At 39.2% G+C, this 14051-nt stretch overlaps 1 protein-coding gene across 10 annotated transcripts in view; it reads left to right on the forward strand.

Moving 5' to 3' along the window:
• The window catches only part of fat3a (FAT atypical cadherin 3a), a 251252-nt gene that overhangs the window by 122184 nt on the left and 115017 nt on the right, over window positions 1-14051 (forward strand). For all 10 annotated transcript variants that reach the window (XM_055012369.1, XM_035947739.2, XM_035947744.2 and 7 more), the window contains exon 4: window positions 13395-13456. In XM_055012369.1, the coding sequence (XP_054868344.1) occupies window positions 13395-13456 (62 nt within the window). The remainder of the gene's footprint in view (window positions 1-13394; window positions 13457-14051) is intronic.

Below are 14051 nucleotides of genomic sequence, written 5' to 3' on the forward strand. Positions count from 1 at the left end.
GCGGACTCGCTGCTGTTATGCACGGACGCAGCGTCACTTTCTGTTTCACTGGACGACTGAACGCCTTCAGAGAGTGAATATCCCTCTTCAGAATCTGAGTCAGCCATTACTTGATAAAGTACTTTGTCAACAGTGAACAAACCTCTTGCCATGGTGAGTTTTCTCTCACTGTCTTGTGCTCTGTTACGCTCCAGCTACAACCCTTGTCTCCTTGACCGGGGGCGGTTTTCAAACTCTATAAACTCCAAAACTTTGAATGAAAACACGCCCACAAATGTTGCTCAGATTGAAGTCCCAGATGTCCGCCATCTCCAGGTGTAAAGTAGTAACTACACGAGGCACCATATTTGCAGCTATGGCTTGTTATGTTCAGCAATGATGCTTGTCGCAATATTGCGACTTTGGCACTTAAAGGGTTAATTTAGTCTCCATTATAGGTGCCAAGCAGCTGAGGCGCATCAGTTCCAATGGAACAACTAGGTTCAGACCGATTCAGATGAAACTTTAAATGACAGCTTTAGGTGGTTTCCTCTAATCCAATTCAGGGCTGTGTTAGTATTGTCAACAAACACAATGGTTCAAAAAAATGAGTTAATGACTGTTTCCCAGTGATGACAGCATACAAAACCATTGAAAGGCTAAAATTATAGAATAGAATAGCCACTTTATTGTCAACCAGAACATACACTAGTTGGTGCACATTATGACTGAAATTCCGATGCAACAAGCTCGCCATCGGACTGATGAATACAAAAACAAAGAAACAAAAATTTTCTAAATAAAAACAATTCTAATATATACATGTAAATAACCATGCATACATACATATACATATATATATACACACACGCAAAAATATGTATATATACACAACAAGGCGAGAGTACACAGGAACGAGGAACCCAATACTGCCTCAAGAGGCTGTCGGACTAAACTACACAGACTAAGGCAAGGAACTAACCCACAGCAGGTACGATCTGAGCAGGAAAGCGGAACTAAATAGCATAATACAGAAATACAACACGCGAACTAAGGAACAGGGGAGTAAGCTATAACTCAGATACACGGATACGGAAGAAGAACTGTTTGAAGGACAACAAGAGAATCTCTGGGAGAACTACAATAACCACAACCAGAGGATTTAACTAGAAGCAAGGCAGGCTTAACAAATAGGAAAGCAACTAAAACTCCCCGCAAAGCTAACAGAAATACTGGGGAACAGTACAGAGCAGAGTCGGAGAAGTAACTAGGAAAACGCAGGTATGCCAGACTGTAATACCAGAAGGACATTAGACTCACTATGACTAATTACCAAAAAATACTAGGAACCTGAAACAGAGCGATAATCAAGAACTAAGCTGATATATTAAACCAGAATACAAAAGAGCAATTCATGTGTCTTTGAACACATGAATTCTTAGGATGGTTATCTCAACTCAGTAAAGTTCATTGTGAAGGTATTCAAGAAGGACTGTGGATGAATTAAAATCCAGTTGCTCGGAGATTCATTATATCCAAATTCGGATGAAAAAGTATAAATTACACTGTCTGTCCATGACTTCCATAATCATCCATAATTCTCCTTTTATAGTTTTACTCTTTCATGAAGCAGCCTGGGCAAATATCTGGTCACTCTGATTTCTTGAATACAAACATTTTGTCTCCTCTGACCTTTATATGATATTATTAGCTAAGTTTTAACTAAAATAACACTGAATTGAGCCATTGTCCTCTATCTTGTTAAAGCAACAAAAAACAATGATGGCTTCTTTTCAAACGATCAAATGTGGTACTGATGTTGTGCCGTTTATTTATAATTATTTATTGCTCCCTGATCACAATAATCACTAAATAATCTGCATTAGTGACTTTAGTCTCATTCATAGATTAAATAAATCATTCATAGGTTTGTATTAAATTGTGAATAGTTATTTTCTAATGATAGCCATACTGATAACTGCTAAAACAGAAAAACTTCTGGACATTAGCAGTTTAGATATTGACACAACTTAAATTGCATTCACCTTCTTCTGAATTCCACTTAAACCTGATGGATTATTTTGCTAGTGACAGCTTTCATGTGCTCAGCTCAGCAACTCAGCAACTGCTATTATATAGAAGAAAAGAGCATCCAAAATTGTTTTAAAAATTAATAATAATTAAATAATTGTAGATTCCAACCATTGAAATCTGCCACCACCATGCATGCTTTATATGTATGATTTTATCAGCTGTAAACACAAATACAACAAATATTGGCCTGGATTCTGTTCAACTTGGTCTTTTCAATCAACATGCATTTAGCAATGATATTTTATGTCAACTCCCCACAGAAATGACTCCGAAATCAGTTCAGTAAAGTTGAAATCTAGAGAGTGATAAAATTTCATCATTCAGTGGAACATATGGTTACATTTCAACCTTGGTTCTCTGACTGAAATGATTATCTCTCCACCCAGTTATATATTTCAAATGTATGGGGGAATGACCCCCTATGCTTGTCAGCATACAAGGAAACTTCTTTAAGATACCGGCTTTCCCGTTTACACCTCACAGGTTGCCTATAAAGTACCTGTGCTGGTGTGAATTCACTGATAGTTTTGATTGAAACGTGTCTCTAAGCAGCCAAAAGAGCAAGAGAGATAGTCTCTTCACTTAGAGAACCAAGGTTACAATGTGACCATACGTTCTCTATTGTCTCGAGACTAACTCTTCACCTAGTTACATATTTCATATATACGAGGTAACTCTTTAACACCCCGTGAGAAGGCGGTGCAGCCCAAGCCACATGTATATGACAAATGGACCATTTGCAAATGTACACTTATTTACATACTAACCAGTCGGAGGCCCTGGAAAATGCAGAGATGGCAAAGGGGCTGCTTAAGTCAGTCTGCAAGATGCAAGACTGACCTCAGGAACACTGATAAAGGCTAAGATGAAATGGCCAAAGCTGTGAACAGAGTGAAGACCAGCTGGCAGTGGACCACAGGTCTTAGATTGCCCCTCTTTGCTCTGTGTTGGGTGAATGCTTGCACCAACAGAGGAGTAGGAAATCCCTCATGAACCACCACCATGGTCTACAGAGATTCGTGGAGACAAAGCCCTAAGTTCAGCTAACATCTTTGGACAGGCTGCATGCATAGGACAGGAAGAAACTGCTTTGATTCATGGCAGTCATTAGGCCCAAGAAAGAGACCCTAGTTGGTCTAAGAATGTAGCCAGAAGACACTAAGGCAGAATTAGAAAGACTCTCCCATTTCTGGAGCCATAAAATTAGTTTCCATCTTGAAGTCCAGAACCAAGCTCAGAAATGTTGTCACCTGGTGTTGCCACAGATTAAACTTTATAATGTCAAACAGCTTCCCTGAACCTCACATTTGTTCCAAGAGGATAGCCACATCACAGTGACATCACTCCTCTGAGCCCATGCAGACCAACTGAGGCAGGGGTAGACACCCACTGTCAGCTGTCCCAGTCTGCACCTGTCATGGACTACAGCTGAGAGTGTTTGCTGGCTACCATGAGCAACATGCTCCAGAGGCATTCAGGTGTTGACAGAGTCATTCTGGCTCGGCTGGACCACAATTCTCCCACCCGCTGTTAGTGGACTGGAAGGTGTACATTCAGTAATGGTCCGTTAGCTCCATGAGCAATACACTAACATAGGGAAACATAAGTCCAGCAGATATGGTGACACGACCCAAGAAAAAGTGCGCTCTGGCCGTATTCTTGGCTTTGTCGACTGGAAAGTTTGCACTTAGAGGGATGTCATCAAACATACAAGCTTGTGACACCATGAGGAATGCACTGCAGAAGTATCACAGTGATAGTCAAGGCCTCTCTTTATTTTGAGGGATGCTGGGCTGCCCAAGCGGGAACAGAGTTTACTTTCTGCTGCTAGTCAAAATCTGTGCTCCGCACAGACTACCACTGAGATGATCACTGCAGAAATATACTTCAGGGGCAATCAGGCATCAGCAGAGAGATTTCAACATGACTGGAGGAACGTTTCCTCACCTGCTGTTTAACTGACTGAAAAGTCTGCACCTCAGCATGGACCCCACCTCTCAGGTTAGCTTGCGAACCTGCAAGCAATAGGCTGGCAAAGAATCGCATTCCAAATCAATGTCTTTGTTTTTCAAGGTATGCCGGCTCGACCTGGCTGAAACAGAGTTTTTTTTTTTTAAATTGTTTTCCTGCTGTTAGCTGATGTAAAGTCTGCATTCTGCATGAGCTACACCAAGCATGTTAGCTCACAAACCTGTAAGCAATACACTGGTATTGGGAATCATAGCCGCAGGAGCCGGAAAGTCTGCTAGCCAGGTTCTGGGGATCATCAGGCATTAGGGTGGTTGGATCTTCATGATAATAATTAAAGCTGCAAGCATCATCGAACAGGTCCTTGCATGTCGGGACGTGGCGCACATGGAGGTGTGTCGTACGTCAGGGTGTGACAGAAAAGTGAAGGTGTGGAGACTTAGCTGACCAATTTCAAGGATTATATTATATCACAAAGTTTCTATAAATGGCGCGTGCGAAAATAGATTATTTTCAGAGTTACCTCTGTTTTAATGTTTGCTGATTTTATAATGTAACAATGTAAAGTGTCTTTGAATATTTTGAAAAGCACTATATAAGTAAAATTTCTTCTTCTTATTATTATTATTATTTGTAAATTCTGGCTTGAAAGCTTTCAGATACAAGCAGTTGACTAACGGCAAAATAAAAACAATATATATAAATGGTATATGTAGGCAATTCCATACACTGTGTAGTGGAACTACACTTTGTGGTTAAATTGCACTTGTTAATTTAGGGGCACCATTACAGTTTACTGAGAAAATTATCATTTTAGATAAAGTCTCAAAGAAGCTTTAATTAGAAGGAAGTTGATCAGTCTGTTAGCTGAAAGTATTAAGTTCTGATTAAATTGACCTCAGCTCCCACACAAAGAAAAACAGGAGACCATGAATTGGTCTAAATGGAAAATATTTATCAACTATTTTACAAACATACTACACGTGAGCTCAAAACAATGAAACTGGAGTATGTATGTTGAATGTGTGATGTCAGACTACCCAACTAAATGAAGAGGATTTTGGTGAAAGGAGTGTAGTTAGCGAACAATCTAATTTTATGGATCTATAGTCTGGGTTACTTATGATTAAATCAAATTAACTTCTATTTAACAACATCAACCTGACCTGGAGCAGATAGAAAAGGTTGGCTTTGCCTACTTTGTGCAGCGCTGGCTGGATCGGAGCCTCCTTTGGCTGGAACAGCAGTGGTTTGGCCAGAAATTTCTTCACAACGGATTCAGGCTGTCTCAGTCCTGAAGCGTCATATGGTTGCCGGGCAACAAGTTCTGCCATGGAGCCCTCAGCAGTGCAGTGTTGGATGTCTGCCAGCAGACTTCCAATGTTGGCACACCGTTGATGGGTGTGTCAGTAGACAGCCGGTGTTCGGTGCATGGTGCGCGTGGTCCTTGGTTGATGAAGGATAACAGCACTATTAATGGAGGAATACAGCACCATTTGCTCCAGTAAATTACCAATGGTAGTGTTGATTACAACAGGCTCCTGATTTAATTCTCTTTTGTGACATTAATGGTGGGTGTCCCCGTTCTGTGTACTGTCCAAGGTGGCAGTTTCATGGTGGAAGTAGGTCCAGAATCTCAACCAAAGGGGACTTCTTACCTGGCTTGACCTCTCCCTTGGGATTCCAAAGAGGGCTAAGCTGAGTCTGCTGCAACTGCAGCAAAATTCTGCAAAAATGCAGCCAAATTCAAACACGAGTGCATTGGTTGTCCAAAATGTGGTTAAACATTGATCCAAAGGCTGATTGTTAACCAAAGGCTGATGTAAAAACTGGCAGTTTGAATTGAACAACCCATTTTCCCATAGCAGTTGACAAATAACTATTTAGTAACTTGATATAGACAATTAAGAATATCATTAATACTTTTACACTGATTTTCTGATTTCTTTTACTTTTTTCATTAAGGTAAATAGTTTTTACTTGATTTGTAAAACGTGTAATAAACTACAATTTGTCATGCATTACAGCATTTTAATAGATGTTCATCATCTGTAAAAATATAACCTCCCTTATGATTGATCCTTGATTGTGATAGTGTTATATGCATTTTTATATGTTAAATAGAGTTGGTAGACATATCCCAGCAAACAGGAACCTTTAAGGAATGTTCCATGAACATTCTCTGAATGTTCCTATTTCCCAGGATTGTTGTTTATGGTATATGTTGGCAATTCGCAATAGTATTTACACATTTTCAAGGGAAAACTACATTGTAATTTGCAGGTAACTACAGTTAATGTTGATGGTGTTATTTACAGTGGCAACACTATATAGATACTGCATATCAGTGCAAAGTCTAATCACAGTAATGAACAGTAAACTACATATTCCACTGCAGAATACTGAAATCAGTCATACTCTTAATAACAATTTAAGTAGTTTACAAATGTAACGCTGTAAAAATACAGGCAACCTTTGTTGCCAGTATTTTACTGTATTTTACTTTAACGCGTTAATTTAGACTAATTAATTACAGTGAAAATAACGCATTAAAAATAATAATACAATTAATTGCACCCTCCTCAGTTCCCTCATTTATGGCACACTGGTAACTCTGATGAACACTCCAGCCCAGTAGGTGGCGGTAATGAACCTAAAGTCTGTTTGTAGCCATGAAGAAGAAGCACAGGAAGCACTGAGTGAAGTCAGGCACTGGTGAACAGTGAAGGAAGACCAGATTGAGCTTGTTGGGCAGAACATTTTCTTTTAAAAATCTTCCCGATGGCAGCTTGGATAAAAGCCTGGTTGTGTGCAAATTGTACAACAAAGAGTTTTCTGATCACTGCGTCACTTCAAGCTGACGGTATCACCTCAATGTAAAACATGTTGCTGTTAGCACCAGAGCTAACGTTAGCTACGAGTCATGCTAACGGCTAACGGTGTAGCCATCCCATAATAGACCACTTTTCGAGACAGTGCTTGAGTTTACAGAAAGTCTTAAAATGCTGAATAAAATCGCTATAATTGCACTTAGATTTGCAGTAATCTGTGAATGTAGCAGACAGATGAAAAATGCAGATAAATAGAAATGAAACATTTTTGTGGTTTAAGTTTTTACTCCATCGAGGCTCTGCCTCCTTGGAGGAGGAATAACCTAAACAACAAAAATATCTCTTTTAATAACTTAATTATAAAATTTTTGTTTATAAAAAAATTACACAAAAAAATGTATATTCTTAAAAGAAAGAACCGTCAAAATTACACCATTTATCAGACCCAGAAAAGATGAAAACAGAATGAATCTCTGGATTTTCAACTTTCTGAAGCTCCTTGAACTACTTATGCTGATTTTATGTGCCATACAGTGGAAAAAACAACTAAATTCAGGCTTTAAGTCATCAAAATCACTTTTTTCTATGTCCCATTTTCCTTTTTTAAAATTTTAAATTATAAACACATATGTCTATTCATTGATTCAACTGTCAACCACAATTGTATTTGAATTGAAAAACTTCACTTATTGTGTCAAATATTGCTGTTTGACAAAACTGCAATTATTGCGATTAATTAATTACAAACCTGTAATTCAATTCAATTCAATTCAATTCAGTTTTATTTATATAGCGCCAATTACAGTCAAATTGTCTCGAGACGCTTTACAGAACCCATATGCCTAACCCCCAGAGCAAGCCAAAAGGCGACAGTGGCAAGGAAAACACCCTTTTAACAGGGAAAAAAACCTCGAGCAGAACCCGGCTCTAATGTGGGGGGACCCATCTGCCTGCTGGCCGGGCGGGTTGAGAGGGACAGAAGAGGTAGAGGGATAGAGGTAGAGGGATAGAGATAGAGGGATAGAGATAGAGGGGTAGAGATAGAGAGGTGGGGGAGTGGGACACAAGGACCATAAAACACAGCCACACATCTGAAGCATCCAGCTCTGGGACCAGGGACACTCGGAGAAAGGACACAGAAAGAAACAGAGTGAATGTAATGCAATAATGGTATATATAGTAAATACATAGGTAGATAGAGAAGGGCTCAGTGCATCAAGAGAGGTTCCCCAGCAGTCTAGGCCTATAGCAGCATAACTAGGGGCAAACTAAAGGGACGTCAAGAGGGGAAGTCAGTTGTGCAAATGAAAACACCAGCTCACCCCGTCAGGGTCCCCCAGTCAGCCCTAACTATAAGCTTTGTCAAAAAGGAAGGTTTTAAGCCTGGTCTTAAAAATAGAGAGGGTGTCCGCCTCTCGAACCCAAACTGGGAGCTGGTTCCACAGGAGAGGTGCCTGATAACTGAAGGCTCTGCCTCCCATTCTACTTTTAGAGATTCTAGGAACAACAAGTAAGCCTGCAGTCTGAGAGCGAAGAGTTCTGCTAGGATAATATGGTACTATCAGGTCTTTAAGATATGATGGAGATTGGTTGTTAAGAGCTTTATATGTCAGAAGAAGGATTTTGAATTCTATTCTAGATTTAACAGGAAGCCAATGAAGAGAAACCAATATAGGAGAAATATGATCTCTCTTGCTAACTCCCGTCAAAACTCTGGCTGCAGCATTTTGGATCAGCTGTAGGTGTTTCAGAGAGCTATTGGGACAACCTGATAATAAGGAATTACAGTAGTCAAGCCTAGAAGTAACAAATGCATGGACTAGTTTTTCTGCATCACTCAGAGACAGGATGTTCCTGATTTTCACAATATTTCTCAGGTGGAAAAAGGAAGTCCTACAGATTTGTTTTATGTGCGAGTTAAAGGACATGTCCTGGTCAAAGATAACACCGAGGTTCCTCACAGTAGTACTGGAGGCCAATGTAATGCCATCCAGAGTAACTATATGCTTTGAAAGCAATTCTCTAAGATGTTTGGGGCCAAATACAATGACTTCAGTCTTGTCTGAATTTAGTAGTAAGAAATTATAGGTCATCCAGGTCTTTATGTCCTTAAGACAATCTTGCAGTCTAGCTAGCTGATTAGTTTCCTTTGGCTTCATAGATAAATACAATTGAGTGTCGTCAGCATAACAATGGAAATTAATACAGTGCTTCCTAATAATGTTGCCCAAGGGAAGCATGTATAATGTGAACAGTATTGGTCCTAAGACAGAACCCTGAGGAACTCCATGATTAACCCTAGTATGCTCAGAAGAGTCATTGTTGACATGCACAAACTGGAACCTGTCTGATAAGTAGGATTTAAACCAGTCCAGTGCTGTCCCTTTAATGCCAATAGAATGTTCTAGTCGCTGTAATAAAAGTTTGTGGTCGATTGTATCGAATGCTGCACTAAGGTCCAATAAAATAAGTATAGAGACCAGTCCATTATCTGACGCTATGAGAAGGTCATTAGTAACTTTCACCAGAGCTGTTTCTGTGCTATGATGCACTCTGAAGCCTGACTGAAACTCTTCAAACAAGCTATTCCTTTGTAAATGTTCACATAATTGATTTGCAACTGTTCTTTCCAGAATTTTGGAGAGAAATGGGAGGTTGGAAATTGGTCTATAGTTGGCTAAAACATCTGGATCTAGAGTGGGCTTTTTAAGTAAAGGTTTGATTACAGCAACCTTAAAAGCCTGTGGTACATAACCTGTTACTAGAGAGAGATTAATCAGATCTAACATTGAGGAATTAATTAAAGGTAAAGCCTCTTTGAACAGTCTAGTTGGGATAGGATCTAAAAGACATGTTGATGGTTTGGATGTAGAAACTATTGAAATGAGTTCAGAGAGATGTATGGGGGTGAAAAATTCTAAATATCCATCTGGTCTTACAGCCAATTCTAAAGCATCTGTACTCGATACATCTGTGACATTTGTAGGAAGGGCCAGATTAATTTTTTCTCTAATCATAATAATTTTATTTGTAAAGAAGCTCATGAAGTCGTTACTGCTCAAAGCTAAAGGAATACAAGGTTCAACAGAGCTCTGACTCTTTGTCAGCCTGGCTACAGTGCTGAAGAGAAACCTGGGGTTGTTCTTGTTTTCCTCTATTAAAGATGAATAATATGTTGTCCTGGCATTACGAAGAGCTTTTTTATAAATTACTAGACTATTTTTCCAAGCTACATAAACTTCCTCTAAATTAGTGGAGTACCACTTCCTTTGCAGCTTTCGGGACGCCTGCTTTAAAGTCCGCAGCTGGGAATTATACCAAGGAGCAGGTCCTCTCTGAGATAGAACTTTCTTTTTTACAGGTGCAACACTATCAAGTGTTGTACACAGTGAGGCTGCAGCATTATTAACAATATAATCCACTTCTGTGGGGGTAAAATTATAATATTTCCCTTCCATTATATCAGTAAGTGGTGCTGGACTAAATAGAGAGGGTATTATTTCCTTAAATTTAGTCACCGAAGTGTGAGACAGACATCTACTGTAATGATATTTATTCTTAACTCCTATACAATCTATTATTGTAAATTGAAATGTTATCATAAAATGGTCAGAAAGAAGAGGGTTCCGGGGAAATACTGTTAACTGTTTGATTTCTATGCCATAAGTCAGAACGAGGTCAAGGGTGTGATTAAAACTATGAGTTGGTTTATTTACATGTTGAGAAAACCCAATTGAGTCTAATATTGAATTAAAAGCAGTCGTAAGGCTGTCACTGTCCACGTCAACATGAATGTTAAAGTCACCCACAATAATGACTTTATCTGAGCTAAGCACTAAATCAGATAAAAAGTCTGAGAATTGAGATAAAAACTCAGAGTAAGGAGCAGGAGGACGATATACAACAACAAATAAAACTGGTTTCTGAGCTTTTAAATCTGGATGAGAGAGACTGAGAGTAAGATTTTCAAATGAACTGTAACTAGGTTTAGGTCTCTGGTTCATTTTTAAGCTAGAGAGGTAAATTGCTGTCACTCCTCCTCCTCGGCCCGTGATTCGAGGAACATGCCAGTTAGTATGACTAGTAGGAGTTGATTCATTTAGACTAACATATTCTTCCTGCTGCAACCAGGTTTCAGTCAAACAGAACAAATCAATCTGGTTATCAGTTATCAAATCATTTACTAACAGAGATTTAGACGAGAGAGATCTAATATTTAACAGACCACATTTAATTGTCCTGTTTCTTCGCTCAGTTGAAATAGTGGTATTAATTTTAATTAGATTTTTATGGTTACTATGTCTTTTGTTTATTTTTGATTTGCTTAATTTATTGAATTTTGGTGGTCGGGGGACAGACACAGTCTCAATAAAGCTAACTGAATTCCTGGAGGGTGACAGCTGAGAGGAAACTGCAGAGAGGTGTGGAAGACTACAACTCTGCATCCTGGTCTGAACTCTGGGTTGTCATGCTTTAGAAGTTCTAATAAAATCAGCCATATTTCTAGAAATGAGAGCTGCACCAGCCAAAGTGGGATGGATGCCGTCTCTCCTAATCAGACCAGGTTTTCCCCAGAAAGAGCTCCAATTGTCTATAAAGCCAACGTTTGCAGTACACCATGTAGACACCCAGCGGCGAAACGATGCCATACGGCTAAACATATCATCGCTTGTCAGATCAGGCAGGGGTCCAGAGAAAACTACGGAGTCCGACATGGTTTTGGCAAAGTTACACACCGATGCCACACTAACTTTGGTGACCTCCGATTGGCGTAACCGGGTGTCATTACCGCCGACATGAATAACAATCTTACTGTATTTACGATTATCTTTAGCCAGCAGTTTCAAATTTGCTTCTATGTCGCCCGCTCTGGCTCCTGGGAGGCATTTTACTACGGTCGCTGGTGTCGCTAGCTTCACGTTTCTGACTACGGAGCTGCCAATGATCAGAGTTGGTTTCTCAGCGGGTGTGTCATTGAGTGGGGAAAAACGATTAGAAACGTGAAGCGGTTTGTGGTGTGCCGGGACAGCGGGCTTGAGCTTAGGACTACGTTTCCTACGAACTGTCACCCAGCTACCCTGACTTCCCAGCTGCTCGGGAGCTGCTAGGGGACGGCTAGCAGAAGCTACACTAGCAGCTATATTATTGCGGTCCGCACCGGCTAAGGGAGCCTGGCTAACAGCTAGCGGGGTGTTTTCCATGGTGCGGAGCCGCGCTTCCAATTCAGAGAGCCTCGCCTCCAAAGCTACAAACAGACTGCATTTATTACAGGTATCCTTATCACTAAAGGAGGCAGAGGAGTAACTAAACATGTGACACACTGAGCAGGAAAGAGAAGGAGAGGAAGAGGGAGAAGCCATGCTAACTGCTAAGTGCTAGGCTAGCGGACAGAGATAACAGATTAACTTAGAATTAAGTACTGAGAGGGTGCGTGAAGAAAACGAGTGTATGTTACGATTCAAATATTACCGCTACACACAGATTTAAGGAATATCAAATTAGATGGAGTGGATAAGCTACAACAGTCACAGAACACAACACAGCGCTACAACAGGAAGTGACGCAATACGCTCACCGTAACGTCAGCAGGGAAAATCCTCCTCCTACCCTTGACAGGTAATTGACAGGATCAGTTCCACAGTATGCTGTAATTAATTAGATTAATTTTTTTATCACGTCCCACCACTAATATATATATATATATATATATATATATATATATATATATATATATTTATATACACATATATATATATATATATATATATATATATATATATATATATATATATATATATATATATATGGAGTATGGAGTATATAGTATATGGAGTCTATCCCAGGTGATTTAGGGCGAAGGCAGAGGACACTCTGGACAGGTCTCAAGAGACAAACGAGCACTCTCATGTTCACACCTATGGGCAATTTAGGATTATCAGTTAACCTCAGCATGTTTTTGGGCTGTGAGAGGAAGTCAGAGTACCCAGAGAAAACCTATGCATGGACAGAGAGAACATGCAAATGCGGCAGTAACTAATTTTGAAATTATAGCAAGTTGTTTGGGGGTGGGCATAAACAAAATAGGCACTAGGATAAGTTATACAGTGTTCCACTATCGAAGTTCAGATATTTCCAGATTCCAGGTCTCCCCTACACATTTCTGACAGAAAGAATTTTATAGTACTTTTTTTACCACATATAAAGGCTAACATAAATATCTGCAGTCATTATGCTATCAAATTCTGTAAGATCTTTATAGCCTAGACTGCTCTGAAAAAAGTCAAAATACACAAAGATACAACATGTATTCTTTTGTTGTTTTTGCCATTTTTTAAAGCACAAAATTATCACCTTGTATAAAAATCATTTAATGTATCTGTTTTACCTACTTTTTTTATTTACTTTTCTCCCCATCTCTCAGTATGTATAGTTACAACAAATCAGTATCATGTCACCTTGCATATTGTCACTACTGGCACTACTCTATGTGTGGACCTTACTCTTTGCTGTTTTCTGTCTTAGGTCTGATCACTACAACCTCCCGGAGACTGGACCGCGAACAACAAACAGAACATGTCTTAGAGGTAAGGGCATAGTGAATCTACAGTATGTGTGTGTATGTCTATAGTCATGTATGCAGGTGTGAAATCACAGTCTTGATGTACAGTGGGTGAGAGAGGACAAAAACTATCACTGTCCTTACATTGTCGAGATTTTGACACATCCAGAATCCACACTGGTATTTGACACATGTATTACGTAGTGTTGTGATATATGATGTTGACATGAGAGTCACTAATAATCTTTTTCACAAGCTTTTTTAGTTTTGTTCAGTTTTTATAAATAGTGTTAAATGAAACTCCATTTTTACACCATGAGGCTTTATTACCATTTTTCTTTCATGTGTTTGTAAACATATGAATGGCAACAAACAAAAGAAAAAATTTACAAGCCAGATCAAACAAAAATAAACCGATAAGGACAAGTTTGAAATAAAAATAACTTACTTACAGGGTGGAAAGCATCACATTTATTTATTACCTTCAGTGAGTTGGAAAGTAACCAGTCCATTATTTAACCCCTTAAAGATTAGAAAAACAAAATAACTGGGTTCAGTAGCACTAACGTATTTAGCACAATTGGACAGAAATCTGCTAACTTTAATGAAATAATTGCTTT

Source organism: Amphiprion ocellaris, chromosome 7 (assembly GCF_022539595.1).
Source record: "Amphiprion ocellaris isolate individual 3 ecotype Okinawa chromosome 7, ASM2253959v1, whole genome shotgun sequence".
Lineage (NCBI taxonomy): Eukaryota > Metazoa > Chordata > Actinopteri > Pomacentridae > Amphiprion > Amphiprion ocellaris.